Source organism: Thermobia domestica, chromosome 15, assembly GCF_964235325.1.
Source record: "Thermobia domestica chromosome 15, izTheDome1.hap1.1, whole genome shotgun sequence".
In the NCBI taxonomy this organism is placed as follows: domain Eukaryota; kingdom Metazoa; phylum Arthropoda; class Insecta; order Zygentoma; family Lepismatidae; genus Thermobia; species Thermobia domestica.
Window position 1 is genome coordinate 192,215,263 of NC_137468.1, and position 18,780 is coordinate 192,234,042.

The 18,780-nt window shown below is 37.6% G+C and overlaps 1 protein-coding gene across 3 annotated transcripts in view; it reads right to left on the reverse strand.

Moving 5' to 3' along the window:
• LOC145671429 (calmodulin-like) overlaps nucleotides 1-18,780 on the reverse strand; it is a 592,217-nt gene that overhangs the window by 237,228 nt on the left and 336,209 nt on the right. Inside the window, exon 1 of one of the 3 annotated variants that reach the window (XM_081740614.1) lies at nucleotides 8,208-8,255. The exons of the other annotated variants lie outside the window; for them this stretch is intronic. Within the exon in view, the coding sequence (XP_081596740.1) occupies nucleotides 8,208-8,240 (33 nt within the window). The 5' untranslated portion in view covers nucleotides 8,241-8,255. Of the gene's footprint in view, nucleotides 1-8,207; nucleotides 8,256-18,780 lie in introns of those variants that run through there. 3 annotated transcript variants of the gene reach the window in all.

The following is an 18,780-nucleotide window of genomic DNA, read 5'->3' on the forward strand; positions in this document are numbered from 1 at the left end:
TTTTCGGAGTCCTGCTATTATTTTAAGTATTGTCCCGTTTAAGGGAACGGTTGGAAGAAAATGACATGAAATCTTTCAGTTTAATGTCCCACCAGGCCGATAGCCAGCCCAAAAATGTAGGGGGACTCGGTAGAAGTTAGAGGGACCCGATCCAACCATATTATAGTTCATTTGCAAGCCTACCGGGAAAATTTTAGGGGGGGCAGCAAAAATTTAGGGGGGAACCGGCCTCCCTAGCCCCCCGTGGATACGGGTCGGTGTCTCACTATTATGCCCGTTAACCTAAGGGAGACGATGATTAAAGTAAGTGAATGATTATGGAAGAATTGGTGGAATGAGAAAGTGGGAGGAAACGGGAGTACCCCCCGAGAAAACCCACGGACATGATGTTGTCCACCACAAACTTACTTGGACGGGGATCAAACCAAGGACCAGAGGTTAATGCTCTACCACTAAGCTACTGCGTCCTCCAAAGGCACGGTTGGATTATAGAGGAATCTCACCTGGTGCATGTGCACGTGTCAGTTGAAGACTGTGTGAAGGTTTAGTAAGCAATATCACGTCTAATTTCTTTTATACAGTTTACTTATGCCTGTCATTAGCCTGTAGTCAGCATCTAAATAAATATCTCAAAACAAACGACATGACAATTAAATTGTTCATGCTCATTGTGTGAAGAATAAGACTAAGTACATAACAGTGCAAAACATAAATTATATTATTGAATCAATATTGTGTAGTAGCAAATGACCCTTCCTCCCCAAGTATTACCAAATGCAGAAGGGTCTTTCGGGGGTGGAGAAGGGAATAATGAAGGTTTAAATACGGAGATTAACATTAAATGGCAACAAAATAGAGCAATATATATATAATATACAGGGTAAGTCAAAATGATGGACCTGATTTGAGAAATTTATTGTGCGAAATCTAACAAACATATATTACTGTGAGACAAGTGCTAAGAATGGTAAACAGACAAAGTTTTCTCCAAACATATCACAAGTGTTCCATGTGGACACCTCGCGTAACACGGCACACATAAAGCCAACTGACAAAGTTCTCTCCAAACATATCACAAGTGTTCAATGTGGACACCTCGTGTAACACGGCACACATAAAGCCAACTGACAAAGTTTTCTCCAAGCATATCACAAGTGTTCCATGTGGACACCTCGTGTAACACGGCACACATAAAACCAACTGACAAAGTTTTCTCCAAGCGTATCACAAGTGTTCCATGTGGACACCTCGCGTAACACCGCACACATAAAGCCAACTGACAAAGTTTTCTCCAAGCGTATCACAAGTGTTCCATGTGGACACCTCGCGTAACACGGCACACATAAAGCCAACTGACAAAGTTTTCTCCAAGCATATCACAAGTGTTCCATGTGAACACTTCGCGTAACACGGTACACATCAAGCCAATAGTTTATCTCCTGCCAAACAGAAAGATCTCTCTCGTCCATCAAAGCCATTTCCCTTAACTGCTTCCTGCTGACTGTTTGTGGCAGAAAGTGAAAAAATTGTGTGGAAAACTAAACTTTGAAAGTTAACCTGTTTTACAATAACATATGTTTGTTAGATTTCACAGATCACATTTCTGATATCGGGTCCATCATTTTGACTTACCCTGTACATGTACGCGTATAACAATGTAGCCTTTGGGGGATGGGAAGTTGACCCCGCCACCCTTCCCGTGAATCTGCCAGAGCGTGTTTCTGGGGGCAATATTTTGCGTTTTTTTTCTTTTACATCTTTCATATAGAATTTACCTGATCCAAAAGTCTTGTACAAAATTCAAATATCTCGTATGAACATCTTAGACAAATATTCCCTCCTCTTTTCCTTCCATTCTAGGTCAAATATATAAAAACGCTCAAAAACATGTTTATGATTTTATATGAAAAGATCAAACACCAAGTTTTATTTCTCTAACCTTAAATGGTTTCGAAATATGAACATCTAGATCTTCCTAATGAACCTTTTCCGATTGGTCTTCCAGTTAAAACTTTAAAAACATTCCTACCTTCTTCCATTCCGGGTACATGACCTGCTCCCTAAACCTTCTAGATTTGATGACCTTAACAATGTTTGCTAAACGGTTCCTACCATTCCCCATTTCCGTTTTTCTTGGGTCTGAATATTCGCCTCAGGATTCTGTTCTCAAACATTTTCAGTCTGCGTTCTTCTCTCAGAGTAAGCGACCATGTTTCGTAATCATACAGCACAACAGGCATGATTATCGTTTTATATATTTTAAGCTTCAAATTTCTCGACAGGATTCGCGACGACACGACATGGGATTTTGAAATGAATAATAAATAACATGAATCCCCTCCTTTCAGTCGACATTTAATTTCTTGGTGGAAATGATTTTGGTATGTTAATATTGATCCTAGATATTTGAAAGTATCCACTTTGTCGAAAGTATTATTTGATTGTATCGTTTTCAATTAGAAAAATATGTACCCCAATTTTTTCTTGGGCGCAATCAGCGCCCTAAAACCCTCCTGTGGGTACCCCTGTGGTATAGAATGGCCCATACACATGTAGCATATGGGTAAGTGTTTTTGGGAACGTTTGTTTATGGCGCGTGAGGTTTCGCGTGTAATCTCATCACTCTGTATATACACCATACGATCTTTTGAAGCACTTCTGAAAACGTGTAATATAAAAAGAAGAAAGATCTTGGCTTAGCTGGTGATAAACTGTAATAAAGGAAATTATATACGGAAAAAAATTATTGGACATGTGGAAGTAATTTCCGTTAGAAGAAAAAGCATTCGCTCTCTCAAGCTTCCATAATGGACGGTCGTAGTAAAGACGAGAGGGTGATTGGTATTCAAGTCAGGTTCTCATCCCGTGTTCTCCGGGGGAACGTTACATAGGGACAGCGTCTCTGCATACGCAATGAAGAAAAGATTATGCCTAAGCTAGAACGGAGGCATTATCTCCACATGCACGGAAACTGTTTTAACTTGTTCCGAGAAAGGACTACTGGGAAATGATATTAACAGAACGTGAATTATTGATGATGCTACCAAGTTTTGACGATTGGATGAATTTTGGAGAAAATATCTGCTATTTCTTTTTCTTGGGATTAATAATAATAATAATAATAAAGTTCCTTGTGTTAGCACTTAATTCAAGCGATAATAAATTATTTAGAATTATTTTCTAAAAGATAGTTACAAGGAATGAATTATTTGTTAATGTGCTCTTGCGTGGGCGACTGGAAATCAAGTTTGCGTAGCTGTGTGGCCGAAGTTACAAGAATGATGTTCACATGAAGTGCTCATAAGAAATACAAATTTTGTCGTAATATCAATAAAATTTACTAATATTGTTGTGTTGTCAGATGTATTTATTTGTTAACACCTCGCTCCATAAGCAACACCCTAAGTTTTTGATGCAAAAATGTGGCTAATACATGCGAGAGTACAATAGCTTAAGTGGTTTTAGAAATAATAGAAGAATTAGTACATTTTGTATCTTAAGGTTAGTTTAAAGGGACAAGTTTTGCCGATAGATGTCACTACAGTCTTCGTATCTCTCTCATGTATTTTTTACCTTTCACGAAAATTCACGATTTCTCTTACAAATTTAAACCTAGAGACTTCAGATTTTTAGAGAAGGAACTTCATAACATATCGAAGACAACAGTCCGTGCCTATTTTTCATTTAGAATTTTCTTCATTGTTGAAATGGCTTGTTTCTTCAAATGGATATCCAAACCTTTAACAACATAACTGTTTCAACAATGAAGAAAATTGTAAATAAGAAATCGGAACGGATTGTTGCCTTTGATAGGTTATGAAATTCCTTCTGCAAAAATTTCAAGTCTCTAGGTTGAAATTTGTAAGAGAAATTGTAAATTTTTGTGAAAGGTAAAATATACATATGAGAAATACGGAGACTGTAGTGACATCTATTGGCAAAACTTGTCCCTTTACACCAACCTTAATGACATATTCTCAACCTACGCATTAACAAGTGAGTTTCGTTTCACAGTGTATGTATGTGTGTGGTTAGGTGGCTCAATGGTAGAGCGTTTACCTCTGGTGCATGAGGTCCCTGGTTCGATCCACGACCAAGGAAGTTTGTGGTGGGCTACATTGTGTCATTAGGTTTTCTCGGGGTACTGCATTTCCTCCGCTTCCTCATTCCACCAATTCTTCCATCATCATTCACTTGCCTTAATCATTGTCTCCCTTAGCCTAAAGGAACATAATCATGGGACGTTAAACTGTAGAAGATTTTGATTCACAGTGTGAATGTATCTTAGGCTTCAAAACTATCGAATTCTATGCTGACAGTGGAAGAGTTAAATCTATAACTTCTGGTTGTGGTAGAGGAATGATAAAAGATAGAACCTGTTCCTCGGACGTTGAATCCTTATGATGAACCATTACTTGCTATTTCACACTATTTTCACTATAAGAAGATTAATATTAACCCCTTAAGCGGGTGATGCTTTTCTTATGATGCTAAATCGATTCCAGAAAACTGCTTATCTCTCTTTTTTTTTTTTTGTTTTCGTATTAGTATCAACGTTAAAACTGGAAATTGTTAAATCACCTCCGGTTTGATTAGAGGAGGAAGTGAAACCTATTTCTGGAAAAGCTAAATCGATTACTCAAAACTGCTTTTCGTTATTTCTGACCGTTTTTACTCTACGGTAATCAAAGTTGAAACCGGAAATAGTTAATTTCTAGTACCGTACTTTTGGTTGTAATTAAACGATTAATGAATAAATTAGTCATGTTTCTAGGGTCCTTGTCGATATTTCTTAACGTTCCTATTCTGTGGGCGTTAATATTGAATCCTGAAGTAGTACTAAATTTCTACTACTTGTAGTTTTAGTACAGAGTTGCGGGTAAACACAGGGGCGGATCCACGGGGGGCAATCGCCCCCCTCCCCGCAGAGGAGGAAACTTTCTTATTTTATACATAAATAAAACCCATCCCAGAGTTTGGAGCTCTTAAGAGTAGCTCTAAGTAGCAGTATTACAACCCACCTCCCCCCCAGAAGTCCGTCCTGGATCCGCCTCTGGGTAAACATGGCATCTTTCCTTGATTTGATGAATTGATTACGGAAGACATTTCGATGTTTCTTATCGTTTTTGCTCGATGGCGATCAATGTTAGAATCGAAATTGGTTCATTTCTACCAAATCCAATTTGCACACAGAGTTAACGAATAAGATGAACCCTATTCTTTGGACCGAATCGATTCTATGTCTTTGGTTGTCGATATCTTTTACCGTTTTTTGTTCTAATACCTGTGAACAGACGGGCATAACCGATCTACGATTTCTGATAGTTATGCAAAACATGGTACGGAAGCATAGGAATAAACTAAATATAAGAACAATCCATCTTCTATACTGTATAAATAAAAATGAAAATGGCTAAATTTGAGACTTAATAGCTCTTGAACCACCCGACCGATCTCGATCAAATTTTCAACATAGATGAGGTTCTGACCTGGGATGGTTTTTGTTATTTCACTTTGATGGTTCAACTTAGGAGAGGAGATGGAGGAATATATATAAAAAAGATCGAAAATGAGCAATATTAGTGTCGAGTCCATAGTTCTCGGGGTCGCTGAGATGAACAGTGACACTTCCAATGCCATTTAAATCAAAATTCAGGCCCCCGCAACTTGAGGGAGGGGGATTATATATATGTATGTAAATGATCGTTATTAGAGAGCGCTTCAGTACTAGTAAAAAGTGACTGATTAACGGAACATATTACTTATTTTTTTCTTACTTAACCCAGCAAAGCGGATATCTAACGCCAGTGAAGACATAAAAATATCCTTCTACATCGAAATTGGCTTCACAAATAGCTACTTTATATTGGCAAAATACAACAGTTAAATAATACAACTAATCGACGGTAAAACTATTTCCATGAAGATATATGTCCAATGACAGACATGGGGGTATGATAACTGACAGACCAATTAGAACTTTAAATGAAAAACGAATCTCCTTTGGCATTAAACAGTTTGCTGTTTGTCTTCGTTACCCGATTTCTGCCCATATTTTGACAGAAAGAAAAGGAAAAAGGGTTCTTCTATCTATTTCAACGTTCATTTCAGGATTAGCCACTATTTCTGGAACTCTCGACACAGCAGAAGTTGTATTGACGTCATTTGCATTTTTTCCCGCCAAAATCATCTTTTTTATCTTTTCTCTTCGTAGCGACGTGCTTGCTAAGACATTCTTTTCTTTTTCCTTTGATGGGCGGGGCCTTCAAGGCGAAAGTTATTTCCACTAATTCTGCTCAAACAGTTGTCTCTAGCCAAAAGAAATGACAAACACACATCCGGATAAATAAACATCCGTTTTTAAAACATGAGATAGTCGCTGGATCAGGTCCGGGCTGAGATATCCGGTTCCTTTTAAGTTGGGTCAACACACGTCTTGGTATGTTCACTTTTTGGTTTTGGACAAGTTTTGGTTTTATACATTATAGAAGCTAAGATCGTCCATCTCTCACAAACATCTATGTTTCTACCTTTCTCAAATTATATACAGGGTGTTTCAAAACAACACCGACAACGTTTGGGAGGTGATTCCTGTCACAAGATAAGACAAAAAGTATAGACCAACCTGGGTGCACAAATACATCCTTTCGGAGTTATAGATTGCCAAAAACATGAAGAAAAAAACAAAAACAAAAAACGAACGTCCATACCTCCAATACTATGGGACCTACCGTAGTCAACTCAGGACTTCACTTAGGAATTAGTATGTGCCCTATCAAAATATCCAAGTTTGAGAATTTTGTGTCACTTCTGCAATAACTTTTATAGAGGTAGTTGGTGAATACTTCAAATTATATGCCCATAGCCAAACCCTGTCTATAAAAATTATTGCATCTCTACCTTAGGATTCTGAAACAGGTATTTTTGGATAGCGCACATATTAGTTCCTAAGTGAAATCTTAACCCGATTCAACCTTTCCAAAATTTATGTGGGTGCATATCAATGTCGGAACATGTTAACCTATGTTTTCGGGAAAGTCTCGATATTTGATTGATTCATTTTTAGTTAAAATCTTTTATGAACACTTTCATAAAGGACTGTGCTGTGATAAAGTAAAATATGCCGGTAATATAAGGATAAGTTTGGGCTCCCTTAGTTCAGTAGAGAACACGGCTGACTTAAACGTAAGAGAAACGGGTTCAAACCCGGGTCCAAATTAAAAATCTGTTGCCTATGTAACTGTTGTCAGACGATTCACAAGTTTACAACAATATTATTGTAACCGATTACAGAAAACATAAAATATTACTCGTTACTTAGCATAAATGCCAAATATATTTCGCGAAGCTTTGCTTATATTAAACGATAAATACCAATGCAAATTCTCTCAGGTAGTAACGAGTTATTTCTGATATGCTCGGAAAGCGATGTGCTTGGTGCTGAATTAACACATAAGTAACACGCTAAAGTGGTAGTCATTTTGTGTTGTTTCAACACCTCATTTTTTACAGTGTAAAATTCTGTCTGGAAAATTGTGTGATCAGATTATTTAATAAGAAATTTGCAAAACAAATAAATAGAAAGGAAAATATTAATCATAGTAATGAATAATGAGGCTCGTTTTGTTATGTTGAAACGGGGGATTAATTACCGACTTATATTTTTAATTCTACACATGCCATTAAATGTATGCTATTAGTCTTAGAAACTGAAAGACACTAAATACTACAAGGACATGCTACGCCATTTAAAGAAATACGCAATTGCATTTAATTACTTTGAATTACAATTAAAACGCAATTCCTGTAGCTTTCTCAACTCTACGGGAAGACAAATAACCAATACGTACTCACGTAACGGCAAATATTATTTGGCACCATTTGTTTCTATGAACCAGTAATACATACAAAATCCTTACATTTCCAAATGAAACTGCAGTGTATATATATATATTAAGAGATCACTTCAAGAAAGTGGGGGACAACTGTCCCCTCTTGCCCCCCTAATTGCCGCCCCTGTCAACACCGAATTTATATCCTGAAGTTTACGAGGGAACAAATACATGACAGTTTGTGGAAAAGGAAAGTACGTTCTTTCACTAAACGACGGAACATAAATCATTTGTTTGTTGACAGCAACACATTCAAGCGTATTGTATTCGGAGAAATGAGTAAATAAACCTTCCTAAGTCCTCAAACTCACTTACCCCGAGATTCCGAGAAACAATTCCAGGTCTCATTTAGGGGAAGAAACAGTCGTTTTCTGCTTCCGAGAACTCGCAGCGAACTTCTGCTAGAAGGAACAAACCAAATGATGTCTGAAGATCATCTTGAGAAAATTAAAACAAGCACAGAAAAAAAAGTTTTTAGAATTACAGACAACCGAGCTCCAACTGAAAGAGTCTGTAATAAAATCTTTGATGAAGAGGCTCTGCTAGTTATTATATATTGTATATACAAGACAGCCCTTGTTAGTGTGATGTATATTTCCTTTGTACCAGAAACGAATTTCGAGTAATTCAAATCCTTCCACACCTTGTAATTATCACTTTCTCTATCTCTGTCTAGCTCGTATTTTTGTCATCTAAAATTTCTATTTCATGCAAGTTTTTTTCTGCATTTACATATTTTCATATTCCGCAAAAATTAATTATATGTACCAACTTGTGTTATGCTACACTTTCAAACTACGCTATATATATATATCTTCAGGGAGTCCGGAAGTGGGCGTATCCCCCTTTAGTTTCAACTAGTGGTGGGCACAGAAACCGGTATAGGTAATAGAAAAATAAACGCAGTTTCCACTCTTTAAAAAATTGTTATTCTGTTTTTAAAACAGAAACTACCTTTGTACACATTGAATAGACCACATATTCATATTAGTAAAGGAAACCATAAAATTGTTTTTACTTAACAACATTAAGCATATTTAAGTAGCTCATTGAAGCGTGTTTCTGTTTGAAAAGATAAAAAAAGAAGTTTTTTTTAGATGCTAAAGCTTCTTTCCATATCCACAGAGAACAGTGGAGCACATTTCATATTTAAAGCAACAGGCCCGCACCCAGAATTTTTTTGTTGGAATGGGTCCATCCTTCGGATGGGGGTCCAATACTACAAACTAATACGTCTACGTAGTATTGGACGGGTATAATTTTGCAACAAATGAAGTATAAGATCAAATTTCCATGTTACATCAATCACTTCCCTGTTAAACAAGTAGAGTTTTATTGAAAAAGTGCACGGTACAATTTGTACCATACGCATTTTTCATGGTATATTGCGTTATTTCTCTTCTATTTGAGCTTTTTTGTCCGGTTTCTTTTGTTTGTCAAGTCCAGAGGCATTGTAGAAGACATTACGTATGGTTTCAGACCTTCCTGCGTCCAGACATAGGAGGTGATGACGTCATAAGTCTAAAATTTATTTTTTCATTTACTAAGCCTATGTTCAATATTTTTTGGCGGGCTTATTTTTCCACGTAGAAGATTGAAATTTTGCACAAACATTCAGTCCACCGAGTAGTATTTACCAGATTTTTTTTCAGATTTCTGCGTTAAAACAGGGGGGTCCAGAGGGGCTAAAAGTTGAAAAAAGGGAAATTTAGATAAAAAAATCCCTTTTTCGGGAATTTCCCGCCTTAGATACATGATGGAGACATGTGAATGGTAGCGCCTGAAAGGCAGTTCTATTCAGAAGAGAATATGGGCGACACATGACCCTAGGGTAATTAGGAATGTCTCAGGAAATTTTTTCCCTGAGATCATAGTGTTTTATGGTAATTTGGGGCATTGTGGGAATTCTTGATAAAATTTCTCCCGCCCTTACTATTCAAGATAGAAACTTGAAATTTGGCATACACATTCAGTATACCAAGTACTATTTATCAGACTTTTTTTAGATGGCTACGTTCACACAGGGGGGTCCAGGGGGGCCAAAGTTCGAGAAAAAAAATTCCCTCCGAAATTTTCACTTTGACATCATTTTCCCCGTCTTTTGGTATATGGTATGAGCATGTACCATTTGAAAGCCAGCTCTATTCTGAAGAGAATGAGGTATGAACCATGATCCTAGGATAAATAGTGACGATGCAGTAGCTGCTTGACTGAAAGTCTAAAAAATAGCCCAAAAAGCCGGGATCCGGAAAGGGTTAAGTTGTGGGGGGTCAAGACTAGGGACGAGCAAAACAGGTTTTTATAAAAACCAGAAACCAGTCTCTAGAAAAACCGAAATCCGAAAAACCGAAATCGCTCATATTGCTTCTTACTATTTCATATCACTTCTCGCTATCTCATATCACTTCTTGCTCTTTTATCGCTTCTCTCTATCTCATATTGCTTCTTACTATCTCATATCACTTCTCGCTATCTCTCATCGCTTTGCCCTATGTAAATAAATATTGAAACCGGAAGTTGTTGAAATTTCTAACACTTTAGGTTTCAGTAGACAGTTAAGAATGGAAATCAAATGTAGTCTTGGGACGCTTAGTTAATTACAGGAAAAATCTTCTCAAGGGTGCCGATCCTGGGGGCCCGGACCATCCAAAGCTCATGTGGATTCCCGCGTTGTATTTATGAATATACAATACTTAATATAATTTGAATGCAATTTGTCTTAAAATCTTCATATATGCCTTTTGCATCTGAATGCCCACTCCAAAATATACAGAGAAATCGGCGCCCTTGCTCTTCTCGCTATCTGTTATAATTTTTGCTTTATAGTGATTAACGTTAAAGCCAGTTCCTGTTTGGATACCACCTTCACCAACAAACTCGATTTCTACTTTTGAACTCTTAATGGCCAAAATTGATGGTGACCTAGTAAATAGTTCTTGCGACGGGCGGACGGATACACAGACAAATAGGGTATGTATACTACCTTGATCAAAAAATTTCCGGAATTACTATCGTGTGGCGCTCTCAGTTACCTGATTTGACCTTTTCTTTTTCTGTAGGTTGTCACGATAGTCGGCGATATTCCTTCCCAATTTGAACATCCTACTTTGTCATTTGTATAAGTGGTTCAGTGTTGTGTACATCTGTTTGGGTGCATGTTTTGGTTTTTGCAGTGGAGTTAATTTTGCAACAACGAGTGTGTATTAAATTTTGCGTTAAAAACGGATTCAATGATGCAAAGGATCTTCATCATTGTCAGGATCTTTGAAATGTTGGAAAAGTGTTTTGGCAATGATGCTCTAAAGGAAACAGCAGTTTACCAGTGGAGAACATCCCATGAACCAGGACCGAAAAAAACGAGTCTTTTTCAGTCGAGAAAGGTGATGCTTACGGTTTTCATGGATGACAACGATCTTACACTTCATGAATTTCTGCCAGAAAGGTGATGCTTACCGTTTTCATGGATGACAACGGTGTTACACTTCATGAATTTCTGCCAGAAAGGTGATGATTACGGTTTTCATTGATGACAACGGTGTTACACTTCATGAATTTCTGCCAGAAAGGTGATGTTTACGGTTTTCATGGATGACAACGGTGTTACACTTCATAAATTTCTGTCAAAAAGTCAGACAGTCAACAAGAAGCTTTATTTGGGCGTTATGAAGCGTTTGCGTGAAGCAATCCGCCTAAAAAGAAAAGATCTCTGAAAAAATAACTCGTGGATTTTGCACCCTGACAATAGAGCGTCAACCAATGCTATCATTATCCGCAAGTTTCTTTTACCAAAAACGTAACGAATACCATTCCACAGCCACCGAATTCACCGAATTTAGCTCCATGAGACATTTTCCCGTTTGATCGACTCAAGAAACCATTAGAGGGAACGCGTTTTAGCAGCCGAGAGGAGATAATACGAAAATCGAAGACAGCTCTGATGGACATACCGAAAAATCGGGTACCACAAATGTTTTGAGAACTGGATCAACCGCTGGCATAAGTGTGTTGCAGTCGATGGGGATTACTTCGAAGAGAACAACATTAATTTTCAGGGAATAAACTTGTATCTTTAATTTTGTGAGTGAATTCCAGGAACTTTTCGAGTAAAGTAGTATAGTCTATTGGAGTTATGGTTGGAAAGTCAAATTTCTTGTAAAATGATCTTCTGAAAACCTTAACTTCACTTCTGACTGTGAGCGTTATACGAGACAGAAAATAAGTTTCCAACCCCCAAGTAGCTTGCATGCATCAACATGTGCATCCATATTCTAGATGGAACCTGTAACTGAGAAAGCAAGGTATTTTACGCTTACATTATTCCTTAAGATATACTTTGAAAGTAAACTGGGTAATATGAACACACGGACAAAGAAAGTACACAATATGAATATTGCAATGAGGCTCCAGTTTCAATGCAAAACGACCTAAGCCACTCTCGGGGATCTTTGTTTAAGTATTTGCATAAGCGACTTCTGCTGCTCATTGCTTAGAGTCTTAGAAAATTTCCCCTTTTTCTTCTTTTCCTTTTATTTCCTTTTGTTTTGTAGCGTCTTCTTTCTATTTACAGAGCCTTTCTGCAGGCCCATTTATTCCAAGGAGTTCCCACACTTGTGGTCTCTCATTTGCAAAGCAAATAGTTGTGAAAACAAGTACAAAGTGCTCCACGAGACAACGGACCAAAAATAATTGCTAGAAACAAAAAAAGAGAGAGAGAGAGAAAAAAGAGGCATTTCAAAGAGAACTTGTTACGTAACTACTTTTTAACTAAACGTCATATCTTCCTTTGTCGGGAAAAACGAGAAAAGGAGAGAATTTGCGAATTCCCCGTGTGTGAGAGCGAGGAGTCTTGCAAGCTGTGGTTTGCTTCAAGTTATCGCAATGTTGTCCTATTTTTTTTTTTCAAGTAATATTGGCGTCCTATTAGGGTTACGTGCTTCGTTGCAGTGGCGGATCTAGCCTGAGGCTTGGGGGAGCTTAGGCCCCACCTCCAGTTTTTTGAGAGTTGATTTTAGTTGAGCATCCCTTTCAGCAGCGAGGCTATATGAGATGTGGACCTACTGATTAACGTGGAATCCGAACCACATGAGCTCCCGCCGGGAATCGAACCCAGGTCTCCACGCCAAAAGCGCGTACGCTAACCGCTTAGCCACGAGGACAATTTTTTTTGAGAGACGTAAATAATTGAAGTTACTATTAATAAACTTTCCAAAGTGTTTTTTTGTTTTCAGATGAGGAGAATTTTATGTTGAAATAAAACACAGAAAAAAGTTTTTAATATCCATGAAATTGGCTTTATTTGGCAAATCATTTTATGTCATTAATGTTTGAATATAATTTCGGGCATGTGGCCACCGTGGCTGGCGCGTACATAGCTTAATCTGGAAGTCAAATTTTCATACACTCTTCGCAGTAAATCAGGCTGTATTTCGGCAATAACGCGCCGAATGTTGGCTTCCAAGTGCTCAATTGTTTCTGGTTTCTCGACGTAGACATGCGACTTTTCATATCCCCAGAGAATATGATATAATGGCGTCAAATCACATTCAACGAGGTGGCCAGTTAACAGGTCCATTGCGTGAAATTAATCGTTCGTCAAATGTTTCTTTGAGTAAATTAATTATGCTGCGCGCTGTGTGGCATGTGACGCCGTCCAGCTGAAACCACACGTCTGTAACGTTAATGTCTTGCAATTGAGGTACGAAAAAGAGATCCATCATGTTTCTGTGCCACTCACCGTTGACTGTAACGTTCTGACCAGCATCATTTTTTAAGACAAAATGATTCCACCGGCCCATAGAGCGCCCCAAACGGTGACGACGTCTTACGGAATGCGTATTATCGTTTAGAGTAAACGTATTGCGAAATCGGTCCATAGTTTTTCGAATTAACCGCTCTGATAGACGATTATGAGCATCGTAAAATGCACGTAATGTCCGATGAGTTTGTCGAATTGAACCATGGTTTTCGAAATAAATTTGCACAATTTGCAAACATTACTCCGGCGTGAGTTTATTCATGATGAATTGCCAAAACAAACTAACCTCGAAACAACTCAGAACTGTAATATCAGCTTTCACAGGAAATGGTGTTGCCAGTTCAACGTTCTCTGTTTCTTTAAAAAAAAAAAAAAAAAAAACTCGTTAGTAAACCCATGATATAGGCTACCTATCATAGTATGGTTTCTGGCTGCTCCCCCCAGTGTTTACCTTCTAGATTCGGTACTGCTTTACTGTGTGCATCATCGTTATATGAAGAGAAACAACAGACATTGCACATTCTGCTACTTAGTAAAGTTTCGTTTACCAAAAATCTTTAAATGCAACGAATAGAGTGCCCGCACCAGGAACAGCTCACTCATTGTTTTATATACTTTAATTTCTTCAAGTCTTACTTTCGAAAGCTATCATCATCATCATAGGTATTCTGCCATTATTGGCAGGTCACTTACCGCAACTGAGCAGCTTCCATGCTCCACGGTCTTCAGCTAACATCTTCGTCTTCACGTACGATTTCTCTGTTTTGATATCATCCATTAATTATAGTCTCCTTCGCCTCCTCCCTCTCTTTCCTGCCATCATACCCTCTAGCACGTTCCTCACGATACAATTCCTTCATAGTCAATGTCCCAACCAGTTTCTCTTCCTCTTCTTAATAATATCTAAAATTGTTATTTTCTCCCCCACCATTTCAAACACTCTCTCGTTCGTTTTCTGCTCAACCCAGCTAATTCTTTCCATTCTCCTCCGCACCGACATTTCGAAAGCTTTCAGTCATTTTTCATCACTTTTGCGTATCGGTTTATGTTTATTATAGCAATTAACACTTTTTTACGTTCACGTGTAGTGAATATAAAGGACCAATCCAAGGTACTAGTGTTAGACTATATACTTATTATTGACATACACAGTCACCATATAGTCTAAAAAAACAGAAGGAAAACTTGCTGCTAAGTTATTGCTAACAGATTTATTCCATAAGAAGTATTAAAATGACACATTTATGCTGGAGTAACTTATGGGACTTTTGTCTTTTTAAGCGGAGATTTATACAAGGTCATATTCAGAAACAAATCGGAGAAAATAACTATAAACAACATTTTATAGGGGTACTGGTAAAGCATAAATTAATATTTTATCCCAAACAAAGTTGAAAATTTTGAGTTAGAGTTCTGATGCCCGTAACCCCCGAGTAACTTTTTCTTCCTCTTCGGCCACCTTCACGGATAGCATGAAAAATCTAATAATAAAAGAAATTATGGATAAAAAGTTCCGCATTTAAGATTCTTGTTTACCTATAAGCAGTAATAGTAGCAGTGACAAGTGGTGTACTCTCGATTGGCTACTCTTAGAACAAACTACCAGCTGGCTAATTCTGTCCACGCTATTTTCCGTCATCCTGTGTATGTTCAGAATATGAAGGATCCTATCTTATTCTGCTGAGCAGGATCGTATTGCGTGATATAATGTATCCAGTGCAACATGTGGTTACACAACATATGTAGTTGCACAATCCATTTAAATCAGTTGACAAAGTCGTATTCGCTTATCTCCCACATGTCCTGTCAACCGACATTAATCCATCTTTTGGGTACTAAATCACATTCTCACATTAAGACTCATCAAACGGTGTGATGCCACAACACGCCAAGATAACACACGTTCATCTATCAACCATGTTTCGGAGTGCAGACGGATGATGTTTTGGAGTCCTCTCTAATTCATTTAAGGTAAACGTTAATGCGTATGAGTTATCGAAAGATGGCACCACACTAGCTCTAATGTTTATTTTTTTTTAAAATTAAAAAGTTTGTTTTCCAAAACTATTTTATTTATTTATCCTGTCTGTTCGTGTATCTATTCCATAGCATTTACCTCTGGTGCGTGGGAACCTCGGTGCGATCTCTGGCCAGTTAAGTTTCAGGTGGACAGCATCATATCCGTGGGCTTTCACGGGGTACTTCCGTATCCTCATATATTCTAATTCTACCAATTTACCCACCATCATTTACGTGCCTCCATCATCCGTCTCCATTATCCTAAGTGGCGTAACGTGGGACGTTAAAGTGAAATATTTACGGTAATTTAATTTCGTTTCTGTGCTGCTACTTCCAAGTGCAAAACGAAAAAGTCTTCTGCTTGTACCCATAGTGCTTTGCAGACAAAGCTGGCGGTGTTATCGTATATATACAGTGTGTTTGAAAAATAACTCCCTAGTTTTAATGTGTCCTAGAATCTGTACAAAGTGACATACACTATTCTAGTTTGTGGTGTTTGATTCATCAGCTCTCCAAGTTTGGCTCCCCTGCAGTTGGCAGGTCTGCTTGACCTTGAGACGGCACCAGTGCTGTTTTTTTTTCCTTTGTTTCCTCAGTTCAGTCCAGGCAGGCGTGCAGTGCAGACTCAGCAACAATGTGTACTCCGCAACAGAAAGCGCAGTGTGTTATTTGGCTTGTGAAAACAGAGTCAGTTATAACAGTGCAACGTACTTTTAGACGCCAGTATGGTGGTGAACCACCTACAGCAAAAACTATCCTTCATTGGCTAAAGTCTTTCAAGGAAGCCGGTAGTCTACGTCTCGACGTGTGCAGGGCCACAAATGGATCACACGTTGAAGTCTACCAACATTAAACAAAGCTTGAAGGAATTTCTGTTTCATGATATGTACTCATTGATGTAAGTTTTCATTCATTTCCCAATTAAATTTTTACTTAAAATTAGGGAGTTCTTTTTCAAACACCCTGTATATATTGTAGGTATACTTTAAAATGAAAAATACTTATCGAAATTTTCGAAGATGTTTCACATAACCTATGAAAATGTTTTTTTTTTTTAAAAAAAAAAAGCAACACAAGAGATAACATTTAGTAATATTGTAGTAGAATTAGCAAGTCTTTCATCTCCAAGATAACATAACATGCATTAAGAAAAAGTTGAATTTCGTAAAACCTTAGAAAACATTTAGGCTTTCCATATTGTCGACGAAATCCCTTAAGAGTCTTCATCCCGGCGAAATTAAAATACCGCTAATTTTACAGTAGTTATGTGATATCTTCGAATAGATAAAAGATAATCGAAATATGGAACAAGAGCGCCCTAGACAATATCATTTTACATGAGAAACCGCTATCAAGACTCGCTTATCTGCTTTCGATTTCGAGCCATTTTGAAAATCGGCATTTATTTTCGCGTTTCTAAACAGCTGAAAATGGAAAGCCGCTAGGTGACTTGTGATAACGGTACCTCACGCAAAATAATATTGTCTAGGGCGCTCTTGTTCCATATTTCAATTATCTTTTATCTATTTGAAGATATCACATAATTACTGTCAAATTAGCGGTGTTTTAATTTCGCCGGGATGAAGACTCTTAAATGTACGTAAAAGTGGTAGAAGTATCACGTGTACACAGTCCGTGAAGTTTATATTTTGTACGGAGTGATATTTTCTCAATCATTATTGAAATCAGAAATTATACTAGATTTCTACTAAAAAAAAAGTGGAGATGAAATATACATTTTTGGGAGGCTTAATTGGTTGCAGAAAATGTCTTCTCGCTATCTATTACCGTCTTTAGTCTATAGCGATCGGTGTTGAAACCGGAAGTGGTTTGTCACTTCCGGTTTGAGTAGACAGTTAAGAGACACGATTGTACGGTAAATCCCATTCCAAAAGAAAAATGTTTCTTGCATCTTTTCCGGAAGTTGAATTTATTTCTATTACTTCCTGCTTTAGTAGAAATATAAGGATGGAGATGAAACGTAATTTTGGGATGTTTAATTGACTGCAGGAAACTTCTTCTTGCTGTCCACGAGACATGATTTTTAAGTAAGTATTCTTTTGAAATATTTTTTTTAAAAAAAACGTATATCTTTTTTAATGATCTTTATCGTTACATAAAAGCATCTACCTTAATCTACCTTTCTGTATAGTTTTCACCAATATTAACACACTTCTTGTATTGTATATACAACGAGCTTTTGAATACCATCCTCATAGCAGTCTGTCGCCTAATTTGATAATCACCAAAACACGAACCTCAGTATCGTCTTGGCGCTCACTTCCTACATTCTTCTTCAAATCCAAGAACATTTGGCAGTGTTATCAGATAACGACGAAAACGTAAAGCGTCTTTCAGTTTTTCGTCAACTTTCTGCATCAAGTCTTCAGTGACGACAGAAAGTCACCCATTTCGTTCCTAGCATGAACATACATGAATATTCGTACGATCATCTTTAAAAGCTCTAGCCCATTTCCGTACCATTCCATTGATCATAATGTTTCCTCCATACACTTCACTAATCTGGCGATATGAATTTTAGCCGCTTTTACGCCTTCAAAACAAATGACAGCGCGCATTTCAGAGTCGGCGAGATTCTCAATGAGCGGAGCCATTTTAATTACTCAGAAATAAACGTAAACACGATCGTATGTTTCCATAATAGCGTCTGTGGCTTGCCAACAAATGTAGGTAAACAGAGCGCATGCGCGGGATGCCTACCGCAGCGCTGAAGCTGCCGAATTCCAAAACTGTAGTTACTTAAAAAACACACCTCGTATTATAATTTTCGCTCCCCACAGTGAGCAATGTTGAAACCGGAAATTGTTAATTTTCATCAGTTCCGGCGGTTTGAATACCACCCTATCAATTAACTGGGTTCCAAACTTTTGACCTACGTCCTGGAGATGCATCAAGTAGTTTTTGGCTCCCGGATGGACACACGGACAGACAGAGTGAATATATAAAATAATTTTGGCAAATGAAACTTCTGAAAAAAATACTTGATTTTGGATTCTAGTGTGGTTTTTGAATAAAATATCCAATCATCTTCTTATGCACTTATTATTTCTTTTAACGTTACACTATTACACTGAACATAATAAAATTCTGATC